Consider the following 16,488-nt stretch of genomic DNA (forward strand, 5'->3'; position numbering starts at 1 on the left):
ACAGTTTGTAAAGAGCAAAACCGTGTTATGCGTGATCACATAATCGAACCCGACACCGGATCAAGTTACCGGTTGACCCGACGAGCCCTCTTGCCGCACTTTCACTTGAAAAAGTTGAAGTTCTTTTCCGTCAACTATCAACTTTTCTACGGCAATGATCAGTGGCCGGTACTTGTCCTCATGACACTGTTGGCCTAATGCACATAAAACGGACACAAGAACTTCTTGAATTTCTCGCAACTTTTCTTCTTCTCCTTCCATCACCCCCGGTTTACATATGTATCTGAAATCTTTCTTCCCCGATCCTCAGCCTGTACAGGACATAAACGCCCACGATTTCTTCTTTGGCCGCCCAGAACAATCACAATGGCCAGAATACAACATACATATCGACATCGAAACAGACCGGAAACGAACTTTTAAAGAAGTAGAAGAACGGATAAAGAATGCATACATGGCGTTTGGGTCTTCACTGAAGGATGGTGGGATGGAGTTTGGCTCTGGAGGGCAAGAAAGCGGAGAAGTAGTTGGTATCATGAGCGAGAACTCTTCGGTATGTATTTGGTTAGGTTCCTGATTCGAAAGTTCACATTTATCAGTATAACTTGAACAGGATTACATGGTTCTAGTCCACGCGTTAATCGCAAATACAACGCCATTTGCACTAATTTCCGCATACTTTACTCGTTTTGAGCTTTTACACGCCTTCAAGCTATCAAAACTCACCAGGCTTTTCGTTCAGCCAAAGCACCTCCACCATGCGCTCTCTGTAGCCAAGGAAATCGGATTACCTTCGCACAATATCTACGTTATCGGTGGTCGTGTTCAAGGCCATCAAAGCCTGTCCGGGATGATAGAACGCGCGCGAAAATCCAAGATTGCTAGATTTCGTGCTAAACCCGCTACGAAGAACACGCTGGCCTATTTGGTGTTCTCGAGTGGTACCAGTGGATTGCCCAAAGGTAAATGACTAGTGGACGTCAAAACATCCCGATTCCTAATTCCAACTCGAAACCTTCATAGCTGTAATGATCACTCATGGGAATCTCTTATACTCGTTGTTTCAAATAATCACCCGAACTCAAATTACTGCGCTCATATTACCGGTAAGTGGTGTCTTGACTTGCAAATTTCATTCTTCAAATCTTATTCCTATTTACAGCCTCCGACAAACATCCCTGTCTGCCTCGCGTTTCTACCCATGCACCACACCTATGGCCTCCATGTATATTGTTTCCAATCGCTCCTGACTCCATCTACGATTGCCATTATGCCCAAATGGAATATCAATGCTGCCTTGAAAGCCATTCCCAAGTATGTTCTTTGATATTTGACTTTTGTTCGCAGCTTACATCGTCATCTCTTCCTCTCTTTTTCTCGTTTCAGATATCGTGTTACCAATCTTCCCCTTATCCCGTCCCTTGTCCACCAGCTACTCAATCACCCGCGAATATCTTCGGTTGACTTGAGTTCCATAGCGACTGTTAGCAGTGGCGCGGCGTATCTTCCACCACCATTCGCGGCCAAGTTGAAAGGGTTGACACCCAAGGAATCATTAGTTGCTGAAGGTACACGATTTCGTTATAATATTCACGTTTATTGTCACTGATCGTGAACCAAAACGGATACGCCGCTCACAGGTTATGGAATGTCTGAATGCGTGAGTGGTATCAGATGCAGGTTCCTTTCTTTTTAATCCGCCAAACCTTTCAGACGATCTCCGCTTTAACCCAAATCATCGTTGGAACACCACTCTCCTCCCCTGAAGGCCAACCAAGACTCGCACCACCCGGAAGTACCGGAATTCTAATTCCTGGTATGCAAGCCCGACTGGTGCGAGAAGATGGCTCAGAAGCAGAGTATAATGAAGTTGGGGAACTGTGGTTGAAGGGAGCCAATGTGTCGCCCGGGTATTGGGGGAATGAAAAGGCGACTGCGGAGACGTTCGTCGATGGGGTAGATGAAGAAGACGGGGTGGGCAAAGGGAAGTGGTTGAGGACTGGAGATAGATTCAGTGTTAACAATGACGGATGCTTTTTGTACGTGTAATCATTTCTTGAGACATTCGGAGTCTGACGTTCCTCACGCAGCTTTGCCGATCGAGCAAAGGTTCGTGTCGAGACTAAAAGCCCAAATCTTGCTGCTCTTGTTTCTCCTCGCTAATATTTATGTTTGGTTTCCATCTTGTTCTAGGACACTCTCAAAGTCTCGGGAATCCAAGTCTCCCCCGTCGAAATTGAGAACGTCCTACTTGCTCACCCGGAAAAATTCATCATCGATGTGACTGTCGCGGGTGTATCCGGTCATGGACGGACAGATGATGAGAAAGTTCCGAGGGCGTGGGTGGTGTTGAGCGCGGCTGGGAGGAAGAAGGATCGAGAATCAAAGGCGAAGGGAGAGCAGGGTGTCGTCAAGGCCCTGGACGAGTGGCAGAAAGAGAATCTGAGCAAGTATAAGTGGACGAGAGGAGGTATTGAGATTGTGAAGGAGGTGGGTATTTTTCGTTTTCTCATTCTAATCTCTATTTTCGGAATGATCTCGTGTTTCGCTTTGAAAGTTTATAATGTATCGATTCGCTGACGTTTGTCTCGGCGATTTTTCAGATACCTAAATCACCTACCGGGAAGGTTTTACGTCGGATATTGGTCGATAGGTATGAACAGAGCTTGCAGAGACAAATGAGGAAGAGAGGACACGGTGTGAAGAGCAAACTGTAGTGCCCTGACCACCTTGATTGTCTATGGTAACTTCTAATAGGATACGGGAAATCTGTTCTTGCGCCAGTCGTGTCACTGTGTTTTGACACAAGCGCTCCTTCAAACGCATTTGGTACAGAAGATTAAGAATAACAAGGTCAGCTTAACAATCCTGAATTTCCGGGGAATTACTCATTCTCCCCAAATCTGCTTGCACCGGAGGTATATAGCTTTCACATCGCTCAAACTCTTCACCATGCTTGCCGTGGAGTGTTTTGCTGTTCAAGGAGATACGGCTCATTGCTGCTCGAATATGAGCATAATTCTCTTCATTCGTGCCATTCTATAGCGACGGTCTGGACTTTTGGGCTCGCACACGGACTCATGAATTCGTATTGCCAACTTCGTTGAGACAAGTAAAGAGGATGCAAACCTGGAACGCTCATGACATCGTTTTGAGTACGGACCTTAAGTTTAAACCGTGACACGCGATATTCAAGTTGTTCAAGTGCTTATCGATCTAATGTTTAATTATACCGGATATTTGCAGGGGGCATACGAACTGCGCGAGTCTTATGGATATTCGTCACGACGTGAATATGCCTGCCAAGATGCAGGACTCGCCCAACATGAACCGATTTGTCTGTTTCCCAAGGTCGAGGCTGGTCTACCAATCGATCTATGATGCATGCTATTTTTTGGTGAGTGGTCAGTATAAATGTGAATAAATCTGCGGAGGAACTAATGAGCATCGTACCGTGTGCGTGGACACGTATACGATTTACTCAATAGTACATACCTGCTTCTCCGTCAAATTCGATGCCAATCGAGGCAATGGTTGCATTCTACATCATACCTCCGATTCTTGTTCAGGCATTAACCGAATGATTCTAGAATGAACTGCAGTCTTGATTGAGTTCTATTCAATATTCATTTTCCAGAGAATAATAAATCATCTCATTTTTGACAGGGTGAATATCTGTAACACACTACTAGTGGCACCAAGGAGGCTCTGGTCACACCGGACCAGCAGCATTTGCCCACGCTGGTACCGAATACACCCCGCTCTTTCCGAAACTATCACTGTCGGGGTGGTTGTTCCTCATCCCTTCATAAACTTGGTCAGAAGACAATGCTCAGAATGGACTCGTTCATTCCTTCCTACATCCATGGAACCTTTGGTGGGTCCAAGAATATATAGATGCTTACGCTCCTGGCACATCCTCTGCAAGATTTAGCCGGAGAGCCAGTATATCCACCGGTCAGTAATTTCGACATGGGAGGTTTTTTGCAATGACAACTCACATTATCTCTATCGAAAAATCTGCTGAACTATATTACTGCTCTCGTCAAGTCCTTTAGAACAACCTGAGGCCCTTAACTGCCCTTATGCGTGTTTGGTCTTGGCACTACAACTGTTGATTGAACGAAACGGTTTCTTCATAGATGTATGTGCCAGCCTCACGTACGTGGCTTCGAATGATGACTCCCATGCTAAATCCTATACGTCCCAGGTCCTTCTGTTATACAGTGCACTAGAGGTTTTCCGTTTCTGCGACGTTATCGACTATTGACTTGTTCATGTGCATACAGCCGCTGGATCCGTATGTCTTGGTGCCCACTCTTGAAGACTTTACTTATCCGGTCAATATCATTTCTCAAGGGGAATCGGAAGGGTTTTATCGATGTGCATTGTATCGGGCGGTTTATATTGATTCAGGACTATACGTCGAGCGACAAACTTATTTTCCGCGGCAGCACCAAGTTCGGCGTCAGCTCATTCTAGTATGGAACTATATCGTTGGCCCTAGGTAGAGCTATAAAATAGAACCCTAAAACCAGAGGATCATCCTCACGAAATCCACCATTTTTGCCATGTCATTCATCAATAAAGCTTTCACCTTCGCCTCAATCTTCCTCGTTGCTGTCGAGGCGTCAGTGCTCGCTCAACGCCAGACCTCCTGCGCCACGTTGCTCGAGTCCTGCGCTGATAGCGCATGCTGCGACGGATTCACATGTGCCTCGTTACCCATTGTATGTCTAATTCAAGTGTTCCTTCAGGCTTTAGACTGAGTGGGTGTATCTGCTTCTAGCTCGGGTCGGTGTGCTCAATTGCGCTCCCTACTGGTACTAGTACTGGAAGCACTGGAAGCACTGGTAGTAGTAGCACTGGAAGCACTAGTAGTACTGGCCTTCCTGGTAGTATTTGTGCTGCCTCGGGAGAACCATGCGTCACCCTTGCTGGCGATAGTATTTGCTGCACGGGCCTTACTTGCTCGACGAGTTTACTCGGAATCTTAGGAGTGAGCTTTGACCTTTTCCCCCTGTCAAGTTTCACTCACAAAATTCGACGCTAACACCACGAGTTTTCAGACTTGTGCATAATCAATCAAATTCGATTTTGACTCTTCAGTGGAGTGCGGGGTCATCATGCTGCTCTAAGTCTCGGGGCTCTTTTTATAGGAATCCACGTTTAATCAACATCGGCGATACATATTCATTAACTATTCAGTTTTCCTATTTGTTGGGCAAAATTTTTCGATGCGCGAGATGCTTTTTTCATTTCCTTCCTTGTAGTATCTGCCAATTGTGGAATCCAAATTCCGTGTTACTCTTCCCAGTAAAGTACCAACACGGTACATATACATTCAAAAGGTCTCAGTTGAGAAAGTAAATGCAAAAGTCAGTCAACTTCAAACCTTTCTTGAATCGCACTGGTATGCGCACGACTCACATTCAACTTGAAGCCATGCCATCCTATGTGACGGATTTCCTTCCGAGGTCTCTCACCACGTCAAATTCGATACATTCTCTGTATGAATCAACCAGAGAGTCGTTGATCTAGTACTTGCATCTTGCTTCCACCGGTGACAACTTTCTGGTTCAGCATGGGAGGTTTTTTCGACCCACTGCTTCTCCTCATGCTGACGTCACAACCTTCTACAGGATTCCCCTGAATTTTAGTTCCCTTGTGCGTGTTCGATTTTAGTCGTGTCAAGAGCAGTTGTATTGAACGAGACAGTCCATCTACCTCACGTACGTTATTTCAATTTTCAGTGACTACTGAAGTTTATACATTCAGGACCGTATGGTGTTTGATGCAAGAGCTTCTTTCTTCTGCGATTCTATATGCAGCCACTGCATCCGTATGTCTTAGCCTAGTTCGCGCTAAGGGAAACCACGATAGTTTACTTATCTAGGCAACAACATTCTTCGAGGAAACCTGCGAGCATTTTACCCACAGTCGCGGGCAAACCTGGACGTACACTGTGTTCTCGATCTTCTATATTCAATATAGATTGGGCACGCGGATAATGCAGCAGACGTCAGCAAAAAATCGTGTTCTGTGACAACGTCAAATTTGGTGTTGTCAGTTACAGTGCACCATCGTTTAAGCTGCCGTCGATCTAGCAGAACTATAAAAGAACTTGCCCCAATATTCCAGTGAGCTAGTCAACAGATTGATCCTTTCCGACATGCATTTCATCAGCAAAGCTCTGACTTTCGCTTCGATCCTCTTCATTGCTGCCAGTGTCGAGGCGTCAGTGCTCGCCCAACGCCAGGCCCAATGTGCCACGTTGCTCGAGTCCTGTGCCGATAGCTCATGCTGCGAAGGGTTCAGCTGTACTGATACTATGTTACCATTAGTATGTCTGTCCAAAAAATTTGGGGCTCGAAATTCTAATTTGGGGTATCTGTGTCTTGAAGCTCGGTTCGGTGTGCACACTTTCAACGTCTGGTACTGGCGACATTTGCATTGACCTGGGCCAACCATGTACGAACCTTGGCCAAAACACTTGCTGTTTAGGCTTCACTTGCTCAGCTACCATACTTGGTATCGTAGGAGTAAGTTTCAACCCAGTGCCCCCGTTGTTAAGTTTGACTGAGTTTGAACTTTGCTCTATAGACTTGCGATTTAGCAATTTGAATCAAATAGTGCAACAACGTAGCTGAGCTGGAACTTGCTAGTGCTCACACTGCCGTCCTATCTCCTTTGCGTCCATGAACAAATTTCGTCGAATTAAATTTCATCGATAGCCATTCCTGTCACTCTGATCCGTAAACTCTTCAGTGCACGAGATTTTCTTCAACATGTTCCCACCTAAAGCGTAAGCAAGAAGACTTCACTGACACACTGCCGTGGACCACACCTTGCTTTGTGATGGATAATATACCTGAATTTTAGATATAAGATGCGGCGCACAGTAACAGGGGCTCACATGTAGAGGTGCCAGTGACAAGCCGGTGAGCTTTGAAACGAAACAAGTCCAAAGTGTGTCTGTTCTTGAAGTTTGAAGTGCCGCATGTCGCAAATGTGGGTCCCTCTAAGTGATACCGTCTCTTCCACGAGAGAAATCTTATTCGACCAAGAAACAAGACATCACGAATTCCATCTCGACGTCGTTATGGGACGAAAGTAGCGACTTTGTTCCTTAGCGAAATAAACTGCTTACAAAGTATTTTGGGCTTGTTGACGTTGTTTTAGGTTGTCCTTGTTCAACACCATGCCCGATTTACCACAGGAGCTTATCGACCGCTTCATCGACGATCTCAAAAACTTATCACTAGTCAGCAAGTCCTGGCTTCCCAGGGCTCGATATCACATCTTTCGCTTCATTACGCTTGCACCTCAGGACCTAGAAAGGATCCGCGAACATTACGCTTACCTGGAGCACAAAGCATCGGCTATACGTAATGGACGTTATTATCATCATCCTTTCCCTTTTGCAGAGCAACGTCTGCTCCATTCCTCATTATTTGGATATCTCCATCCACAGACGTTCTTCGTATCTTCCCTCAGAGATACCCTTCATCTCGTCCAGGGTCTACAGCTGGAGTCCTTCATTCAAGTAGGAAGAGGACGAAGAATCTCTCCCCAGAAGTATTTTGATCAATGGCTGGGAATTCGAGGCCAGGAATTCGCACAAGAGTCCATTCTAATGCGAGACCTATACGTTGATGATAAGTTTAATAAAAGGCAGAAAGATCGCTGGAATGCTGTTGTTCTACCTTGGGGTCATCGAGCAGGGCTCCATGCATTACCATTCAGGTGCATGCGATACCTCCAGATTCGGTGGAGTGTATTTAGTTGGATACCATCATGTGTACTTTTAGAGGGAGAAGAATCTTCGGCAGTTCATGCCCTTTGCATAATGATATCCTTCGCTGTGAGATTGGTGAGGACATGTAGTCCGAATTGTTATTGGCTTTGCGCTGTAGGCTTCGCAATTTTTGTATCTGGTTGAAGACTAAGTATTACTGAGCAAGTCGGAGACCATCAACATCACTCTCTATCGTCAGAAGCCTGTAATGCCTCTGGAAAATTTGCATGAAGTTTTGAACACGAGTGAGATACTTACTGCGATGCAGCCTTTGTCCGTTGACCTTTTCGTCCGTTTCCGCCTCTTCAAGGAAGACAATCGGAAGCTCAGGCTGGAGAGTCGATATTTGACGCACGTGAACGGTAATTGCATTCTGCCCACGTGGGAAACCTCTCTCTTACCGTCGTCTCGGACGACGAACTCAAATGCCATCCAATAATCTTACCCTCAAACAACGGTTGGCGGCCCTTTCAATAGCTCCCTCAGCGCCAAGCGCTCCACATGGCTCCCAGCCGCCGCCATATGCCGATTTCGACACTACCGTTCCTATATCCCCCTCAAGTCCGGGTCTTAGAAGTCCTCGACGAAAGGGATTCACAATCAATGGCTTTACACCTCCCTGGACGAAGAGATCCTTAGGAAGCAGCGACAACATTAATCACACTGCCAATGCAGAGATTCAAGGAAGAGAATTAGTGCAACAGACGATGGCCAAGTTGATTTTCCAGGCTGGTGTGGATTATGAGTGAGCACCATGCAATCCTGTCTGCAACCATTCGCTAACTATATTGAAATAGAACACGTCCAATGTAGGAGGCGCCTCACTTGTCAAAAACCCGTGTACAATTAATTCATTGAACCGAATACAATTTAGGGTTGTAATCAATGCCTCTGCACTGCCTGATCCTCGAGAAATGAACTATGATGTGTTGCTCTCGTACGTTGTCAGCTCCCTCCTTGAACTCTCTCAGCTTCTAAATGGTCTTCTGGGCCTGCCAGACGGATTCTCTCATATCTCGATCTTTATGGTAAAGAATCCAGGAATTATGTCCGCACAAGATATTCACATTATTTTCTCAGTCGAATCAGACTACACTGTCGTCTTTCTCGCTGCCGGAGGAAAGCATTCGCCAGGCTGGAATTGGGTCTGGAAAGCTTATCGAAGTTTGAGCCGGAAGTATCGTAAGAATTTGAAACGACTGGTGAGTGACTTACATTCAAATCACTGTTATCGTTCTCATATTGGGATAGTATATCGTTCATTCAACATTCTTCACAAAGAGTACGTGTCTACTCGTTTCTCAAGATAATTATTTTTATAACATTCCGTTACAGTGCTTTTCTCTCTCGCTGGTGCTATCATCAGGTATGTCGTTTGGATTCAGAATACAACAAATTCATGTATCCACGACTCGTTGCAGTCCCAAATTCTTTCGCAAGATCACCTACCTTGATACCCTATCCGAACTTGCATATCATGTCCCACTCACTCAGATTGACATTCCTCCCGCGGTCTACCAGTACGTTTCATCAAACTTCCATATTTCTAAGCTAACATGTCTCTATACAGTGAAAATTCTAAATACGAGAAGAAGATTACCCTTCCCATCCCCACACCCTCCAGCACATTTGGCGTCCCACTCGAAGACCTCATGGGTTACCACGGCGAAAAAGGCGGGATCCCCCGTCCAGTCAAGGACGCCATTCAATTCCTACGGGACACAGGCTTAGAGGAAGAGGGTCTATTCAGACGCTCAGCTTCGTCGTCCATGCTTCGCTCTGCCCAAGAAGCTTACGATAGAGGAAATGTTGTCTCGCTAGAAACATTTGGGGACCCTCATCTCGCTGCGGTGTTGCTGAAGAAGTATTTGAGGGATCTGCCGACGCCGATATTTCCGGAGGCTCTCTATCCTGTTATCAGACGATGTCCGATGCCCACGAGCGATCCGGGGGATATGACGAGTGTGATGTACATTAGGGATGTGTTGTTGTCAGAAATACCACCATGCACGTATATTCTCTTAAGCCACGTCCTTCGTAAGTCGTCTATCTCTTTGTGGCGAATTTGAATGATTCTGACTCTTCTGTGTATCTGGTAGACTTGATGCACGATATTTCCCTCCGGTCTGCTTCAAACCGAATGGATGCTCACAACCTTTCCGTGGTCCTCTGTCCTAACCTCGTTTCCGGTTCTAGTCCTATTCGGGACGTTCAAATGTGTGCTGTACCCGGAGGACCTGCCCTCTTCGAGCAACAGGAACAACAACAACAACAACCCTCTTCTCTACCTTCATCATCATCTATCCCATCTCTATCCATATCCAACAAAGCTACTGCTTCGGCTGAAGGTAAAACCACGCTTGGTGCCATCATCAAACTTTGTATTCAGCGGTACTACGAGGTTTTTGACGAGGTCGTGGATCCTAGTGAGGCCATCGTAGCACATCCGATGTCTGAGGCAGACTACGCTGCTGGATATGGAGGCGGAGATAGATACGAACTCCGGGATAGCACGCCTGAACGAAGTAGGGACGCATCCGCGGAACCTAGCGACGATGAGTTGCAACAACATCAGCAGCGTGCATGGAAAGGAACCGCAGGTTTCCAAGGTTTCCCTCAACCTGGATCCGTCATCGGAAACGGGTTCCATGATCGCTCAGATTTTGTGTCACAATTGAGAATTGACAATCACAAACGGAACAGCAGTGGTTTCCATACGAATCCCGACGACGATGAAGATATTGATGACGCGATGTTAGTCATGCCTATTGGGCCCAACCACGGACGACATACCGATCCCAATGGTGGCGGTCCATCGACATCGTCCTCATCATCATCTATGTCGCCTCAACCCCATCCTCAACATCGGAATACACTTTCCAACGGCTCCAGACGCTCAAAGCCCACACGATCTGTACACACTGACTACGGCGTTCCACCATCTTCATTCTCATCCTCCTCCCTCGCCCAGTCCGCATCATACGCGACATACAGCAGGGGCAAAGCACGTTCAACCATCAGCATCGAGAAAGGCTCAGGGTCGACCATTGGTCCTGGTAAAAAAGGCTCTATCAGTATCGGACGCGGAACCAATCGGAAGAGTACTGGTTCTGGGGTGGCAGCGATCGGGGTCACGGCGGAAGGGTTTTTTGCGCCTCCTTCAAGAGTGGAGGTGCCGCCTGTACCGCCGCTTCCTGGGAGGGGTATCGGTAATGGACGTGCCATCCCCGGCGAGGAAGGAGAAACAAGATCATAAGAAGGTGCAATCACCCACACGGTGCAGTTTGTGTCTCCAATCACGATTCCTCTAGACGCCGTATTCAACATCTGGCATCCTGGAATCCGGAATCCTCCTTCATATATATTGCTGTCTCATTTTTCAATTGATTTATTATCTGCTGTGTAGATTCTTGCTTTCGTCGGCTCTCGTCTTTTTGGATTTTCCTCTTCGTGTCGTTGCATCGTATCATACTGTAACTTCAAACAGTTTTAATTTAGTTCACTACTGGTATAGTGTATAATGTCAATTGGACTAGGGTCTGATTCGAAATACGACTCGGATTCAAGCTCAGAGAGTTTGTTCCTCAACTATCATTTTGATGGGAGATAACAATTCTCAGGTGTGCTTGTGTATCTAGCAGCGGTGTCCTTCTGACCAGGCGGGAGGTGAAACCATTTCCGACGTTGATGATGCCGAGTTCCGGCTACTTGGGGAACAAACATTGCTAAACTAGGGTTGATTGCTCTTTTCTTGAAGTTCACTGTACGCTCACTGGTCTAGCATTCAGACCACATATCGTGTCTCACTTTTCAATGAACAGCAATCCATCGTCGACGATATCAATGCTGTTGCATGCTATTGTCATTATGTGTCCGACGGGGTCCAGGGAACAACAACATCAATAACACTTCGAGGCTCGTATCTTCGAATATCGCTCTGAGATTAGCTCTATATGTGATCACTAAATCACTCTCTACTACCTATAATCACCTCACGATAACATATGTGAATATATGAACCTTTCATGAAGACCAATATCCCAATTTGGCCATGCACGCGGCGGTTTCCCATCAAATGTGATGGAAAACAAGGGCATTCCCTCTCTATTATCACCCGCCCTCGCTCTCCTCCTTTGGCGAATAGTTTTGTCACTCAAGATTGCTCTGTTGTTGGTTAGATTTCTCCCATTACCCCAAAGCTTACAAGGCAAGATCAAAGGCTGCAGAATCTCAACGACTTTGAATACCTTTTCAGCTTTGTTTCTTCCCCGGGTTAACAAACGCATAGGCCTATCCGCCTTTCTCTTTCACTGTTCAAGCCACTTCGATGTTCGCACTCAAAACCTGTATAAAACCTGTTCAGAGCAACGGTAAGTCCTCATCCCCAGGCAACGACTTGGTCAGATTTTCTATCGAACTCTTTGCTTTCCTCGACGCTAAATTTCCTCTTCGAAATGTCTCACTACGTTAATCCTCTTCACCCTTCCGTCCACGCTGGAAATACCTCTAGCTATAGCACTCTCGGATCAGCGAACCACGTGTCTTCTCCCGCTGCATCGACTTTCCTTATTCCGAATCGAAGACGTCTGGCTCAGACACCCTACACTCCAAGCGGGAAATGGAAGAGTACTTCCGGTCGTATGCAGCCTCTTCACAATCCTATTGCCTTCGACCTCAAGGGCTACTCGAAGCAAGGCTTCCCCATGCAGGAGTTGTGTGTTCGTGGTGAATACGCTCTGGAACAGATGATGCAAGGTGCTACAGATCAAGTCCTCGCTCATGCTCCCTACCTTCGGAAGATTACTATCCACATCAGGGTAAGTTTCCTTACTCCATCGTATCTTCCCTACTCGAACTAACATGAATTGATATTAGTGGCCTGGCTATGAACACACAGAATGGGCACGTCCTATCGAAGTTGTGACTTCACGAGGCCCAATCTCTCGTGCAACACTTGCTCAGGCCATCGCACTCAATTTTGCTCGATTCTGCGAGGTCAGTGATACAAGTTTTGGCTTGACGCTCCCATAAAATCTAACTTCATTCCTTCATAGAAAGCCCAAATGGAACGCCCTCAATCTCCGCATTGGCGGATTGGCCACGGCGGTATCACCTTCGAGAGACTGGTCCTTGTCTCTTTATGGAACCCTTTCGAAGATGCCTGGCAAGCCGACGTTGCAGTCGACTTTTAACGTTTTCCGACCATATATACCATCTCTCATGCACCAATCATATCCTACGCTATCCATACGCATCTCATATCTACCTTTGTAGCGATAGCCTCGCTGTATTCAACCATTGTATATTGCTAACACTGTAGCATTTAGCACCTTGTATCGATACAAAATCACGACCATTATCATGATAACGATAGACTACGATATTAATACACATTAATACACAGCTGGAATCTCATAACATAACATATATAACCTGTCAACGTCCTGGACTCGCATGTAATTCCTTTTTTACACAGAGCATCTATTCATCCCTCCAAGATCCTCGTTCATTGCTGATAGGAAAACGAGACGTAAATGACTCCGCGGCGGCATAATCGTATTCGAAGAAATAGAAAGTGTCAGAATAATCCTCAGCTATCACCAAGACTATCAGTAACGATGGGAGGTGACCGAAAAGACGAACATACAGTTACGACCGTAACTTTCAACGAAGGGTTGACGATAACCGTTAGCGACTGGCTTCGAATGCCGTGTCGAAGTTATCGGGTAGTTCTCTAACTCTTCGATGTCCTAATTAGACATAACTTAGTATCATATTTTATGATCACCCAAAGAAGTCACCAACTTCCTCATCGGTTTTGTCTGGGTCCTGCGCTAATCTCTCATCGACCTCGACCTCAAGCAATCTTTGTGATCTGAGAGTCATCTGTGTCCTCGTCCCAGACTCCGAGCCTCGAGTTATGCGACGTCGCTTCCTGGCTGGTTCACCTCCGACGGCTTGTTGACTACAATCTTTCATATGGATTTGCCAGTTCTCGATTTGGTAAAGAAAGCGCGGGTGTAATTGAACAAGATTCTGACAGTCTTTGCAGATAACGCTGTGTTCTTCTACGGAAGAAACGAGGATAGCAGGCTGACTCCTCAGCCAGGCTTTGCGAGTAGCTGGTGTGGTTCTACCAGTCACTGGATCCTTTCTTGGTCTGCGAAAGATCGGGCGATTGTGAGCATCACAAATCATGGTGCGCGCCATATCTTGCGAGTAGTAATTAATGGAAACTTGAAAGATTGTATATCACCGTGAAATTCAACGGTAATGTCACTAATCAGGACGAGAGAAATTTAAGAAGGCTTAAATACCTCTGGGTAGTCTCTATTGTCCGTTTAATTAGGATCTTTGCCACTTCTCAAAATAGCAATGCATCTTTGGCCCGGATAACGTGATCGCGTCTTCTCAAATCGGGCAGCCAGCTAAATGTCAACAAATTTTTTTTTGAATCGAGAGTAGCATTGCTATGGATTCAGAGGAGGAACAAGACAGATCATTTACCTACGTAGTCAATACGTAGTATAGACTGAGAAATAATAAGGCATATTCCAAACATATTCATGGACATACGAAGACATAAAGGCATATCAGTAGTAAAGGATCGCAGGAAAAGGGACTAAGTATCGTAAATTATCGTTAAAATGGAATACAATTACAAGTGAGAACATGGTGAGCACAAATGCGAATTAAGTCCAACAATGCAATGCGGGAATTGGTCAAGTGGGTTGGAGTGGTATAAGATCCACTGTGGCAGTTCGTCCGTTTCGAAATAAAGAAGAATAAACAAACTCGTTAGAAGGGTTGGAATAATCATCACCCAGCTCCTGGAGGAAGCGAACGGATACTTTTACGAGAGGCGAAGTATCCAAGCACCAGAACCGCCATGACCGGAAGTAGCTAATCCCATGAAGCGAGTGTGGCCAGTCAAGAAGTCCACCCGTTTGAGTCCCTGCTGTTTCTCATGCTGGGACGCATGGCGATCGCGAAGACGTCTGTACCGCGTCTCATAAGCCATCCGAACTTTCTCGGCGTCTTTCTTCGATGGGATCGCGTGATACTCTGCAGAAGTGACGTTCTTCCGCAGAGACTGGTATACTTCGGTGAACACATCATTCACGGTAACGTAGTGACCATTGTACGAGGCTTGGACCGTTATGGGCCATATGTGGTGGGGGATATGGAGTACAAGTGATGATACGGGAGGGTATACTGCAGGCTCGGAAAACGAGGTAGTAGAAAGGCCTGTGTGCGATGTCGTTATGGCGGACGTGGGGAGGCTGACATCGTAATTTATGACCGGATGGTGAGAGTAAGCTAGCAGATTATGTACCCGTGTAGGAGCTGGATACGACTGAGAGCGTTTGTGCTGAGAGCGAGAGGGGCCATAACGAGTTGAAGGTAAGCCTGAAGAATACGATGGGGGAGTCTGTGGCCCTGAGGACGACGGTGCAGACCCAATGGAATAAGATAAAGACGGTACGGCAGGAGGATAGGCAGTCGAGATACTCGCGAATCGTACGTGTTTTCCTGGCATATACTAGTTGTTCGTTAAACTGGGGTTGAAAGTTGTTATGTAGACTGAGTGGAGGGCGGGGGGATTCTGAAAGTATGGAAGCTAGACATAAAACGCCTTTATATCCACCTAGCGCGTCTGTGACGTATCGGGAAGAAAATAGATGAGATTGGAGATGGCGGTGCCGGCTCTTGATATTCGGATGTACAGCCACGACACAGATTCTCGGAGCCTGAATAGGAAGGGCGGAGGCCGCGTCTGATTGGTTCGGGTAAGCGAGATCCACGGAAACAAAATGCCTTCCCGGAAATGCTGACGAAAAAAATTGAGATGCACTGAGCTCTAGTTCAGCAAATAGAATATACTGCTACGGCAAGAACGAGTCAGAGTGAGTAGTCGTTATTGAGAGAGAGACGAAAGCAACCAGTACAATCCCCAAGTTAGATAAATTTGTTTTCATTCGGAAACCAGACGGAGTATCGGATACAAACAGTGTCTCACATACAGCTATCTTTTGCTTTGTGTTTGAGCAAATACGCATTAGTTAGATTGCAAGCTTTGAGATGAGAGCGTGTTCAGGGAGTCCTGCGGCAGATCGTAGTCGGTATCCACGGAATTCTACAGCAAACTGACCTAATGTGGGGGGCGCGCCGCTAAGCGCTCTACAGCTATCACGTAGAGGAGAAGCGCTGCCTCTGTTGGTGGCGCGATAGATAGATGCATTTGAAACTCTGGTGTACAGAGCACCATTTTCTTCGAGTATGTTACACTGGGGTGCGAACTTTCAGAAGCAAAAAGGGAGAAGTTCAACAGCAACCGCAGACACTTTTACGTGTTAGATAGACCTATAGAACACACCAAGTATGCGGAGTGGACCTCTCGTTATCGTTCCCCTCGTTCTAATCCACTGATCAAGTAGTCTCCATCGAACTCGTGTATGTAGACAGGAAGTCAATGCCCACTGATTCTTGAATCGTATTGTCAGCCTTCTCGGACGATATTTCGCACTTGGAGTCGGAGGAGATGATCTTCCCGAATTAGGTGTATAGCGTCCAGAGGATTGGCAGGCTTGAATAATTCCTATCAATCTCTGAATTGTGTGACGGGAATCCAGGAGAGAAAGAACTGAATAAGTTCTAAATCCAGTGGAGGTGGCGATTACACGTGTAAT

At 46.3% G+C, this 16,488-nt stretch overlaps 6 protein-coding genes across 6 annotated transcripts; 4 read left to right on the forward strand and 2 right to left on the reverse strand.

The window, feature by feature from the left end:
• The first annotated feature begins 74 nt into the window (after window positions 1–74).
• Window positions 75–3,031, forward strand: C8R40DRAFT_329162 (amp dependent CoA ligase). The gene is made up of 11 exons (XM_046234720.1): window positions 75–553; window positions 614–962; window positions 1,024–1,106; window positions 1,163–1,314; window positions 1,387–1,568; window positions 1,626–1,660; window positions 1,714–2,039; window positions 2,091–2,109; window positions 2,194–2,490; window positions 2,604–2,853; window positions 2,927–3,031. Exons 1-10 carry the CDS (start codon window positions 278–280, stop codon window positions 2,715–2,717), a joined length of 1,833 nt encoding a protein of 610 aa, XP_046085253.1. The 5' UTR covers window positions 75–277; the 3' UTR covers window positions 2,718–2,853; window positions 2,927–3,031.
• A 1,540-nt stretch (window positions 3,032–4,571) lies between these two features.
• C8R40DRAFT_1070313 (uncharacterized protein) lies at window positions 4,572–5,795 on the forward strand (the record flags this gene model as incomplete). The annotated part of the gene is made up of 5 exons (XM_046226214.1): window positions 4,572–4,730; window positions 4,790–4,999; window positions 5,274–5,413; window positions 5,686–5,732; window positions 5,779–5,795. 5 exons carry the CDS (start codon window positions 4,572–4,574, stop codon window positions 5,793–5,795), a joined length of 573 nt encoding a protein of 190 aa, XP_046085254.1.
• Window positions 5,796–8,181: 2,386 nt separating this feature from the next.
• C8R40DRAFT_329240 (uncharacterized protein) lies at window positions 8,182–11,392 on the forward strand. The gene is made up of 10 exons (XM_046234721.1): window positions 8,182–8,543; window positions 8,596–8,607; window positions 8,673–8,735; window positions 8,798–8,826; window positions 8,879–9,000; window positions 9,050–9,080; window positions 9,134–9,164; window positions 9,220–9,318; window positions 9,369–9,835; window positions 9,898–11,392. Exons 1-10 carry the CDS (start codon window positions 8,224–8,226, stop codon window positions 11,052–11,054), a joined length of 2,331 nt encoding a protein of 776 aa, XP_046085255.1. The 5' UTR covers window positions 8,182–8,223; the 3' UTR covers window positions 11,055–11,392.
• Window positions 11,393–12,197: 805 nt separating this feature from the next.
• On the forward strand, window positions 12,198–12,990 carry C8R40DRAFT_1195329 (uncharacterized protein; the record flags this gene model as incomplete). Its single annotated transcript, XM_046233077.1, has 3 exons — window positions 12,198–12,615; window positions 12,674–12,793; window positions 12,853–12,990. The coding sequence occupies exons 1-3, from the start codon at window positions 12,253–12,255 to the stop codon at window positions 12,988–12,990; spliced, it is 621 nt and encodes a 206-aa protein (XP_046085256.1). The 5' UTR covers window positions 12,198–12,252.
• Window positions 12,991–13,129: 139 nt separating this feature from the next.
• Window positions 13,130–14,225, reverse strand: C8R40DRAFT_329297 (uncharacterized protein). The gene is made up of 3 exons (XM_046234723.1): window positions 13,604–14,225; window positions 13,446–13,548; window positions 13,130–13,392 (listed from the first exon to the last, which is right to left on the reverse strand). The coding sequence occupies exons 1-3, from the start codon at window positions 14,006–14,008 to the stop codon at window positions 13,280–13,282; spliced, it is 621 nt and encodes a 206-aa protein (XP_046085257.1). The 5' UTR covers window positions 14,009–14,225; the 3' UTR covers window positions 13,130–13,279.
• Window positions 14,210–15,441, reverse strand: C8R40DRAFT_329291 (uncharacterized protein). The gene has a single exon (XM_046234722.1). It carries the CDS (start codon window positions 15,336–15,338, stop codon window positions 14,652–14,654), a length of 687 nt encoding a protein of 228 aa, XP_046085258.1. The 5' UTR covers window positions 15,339–15,441; the 3' UTR covers window positions 14,210–14,651.
• Window positions 15,442–16,488: the final 1,047 nt, after the last annotated feature.

This window comes from Lentinula edodes, assembly GCF_021015755.1.
Source record: "Lentinula edodes strain Le(Bin) 0899 ss11 chromosome Unknown C8R40scaffold_22, whole genome shotgun sequence".
NCBI classification, from domain to species: domain Eukaryota; kingdom Fungi; phylum Basidiomycota; class Agaricomycetes; order Agaricales; family Omphalotaceae; genus Lentinula; species Lentinula edodes.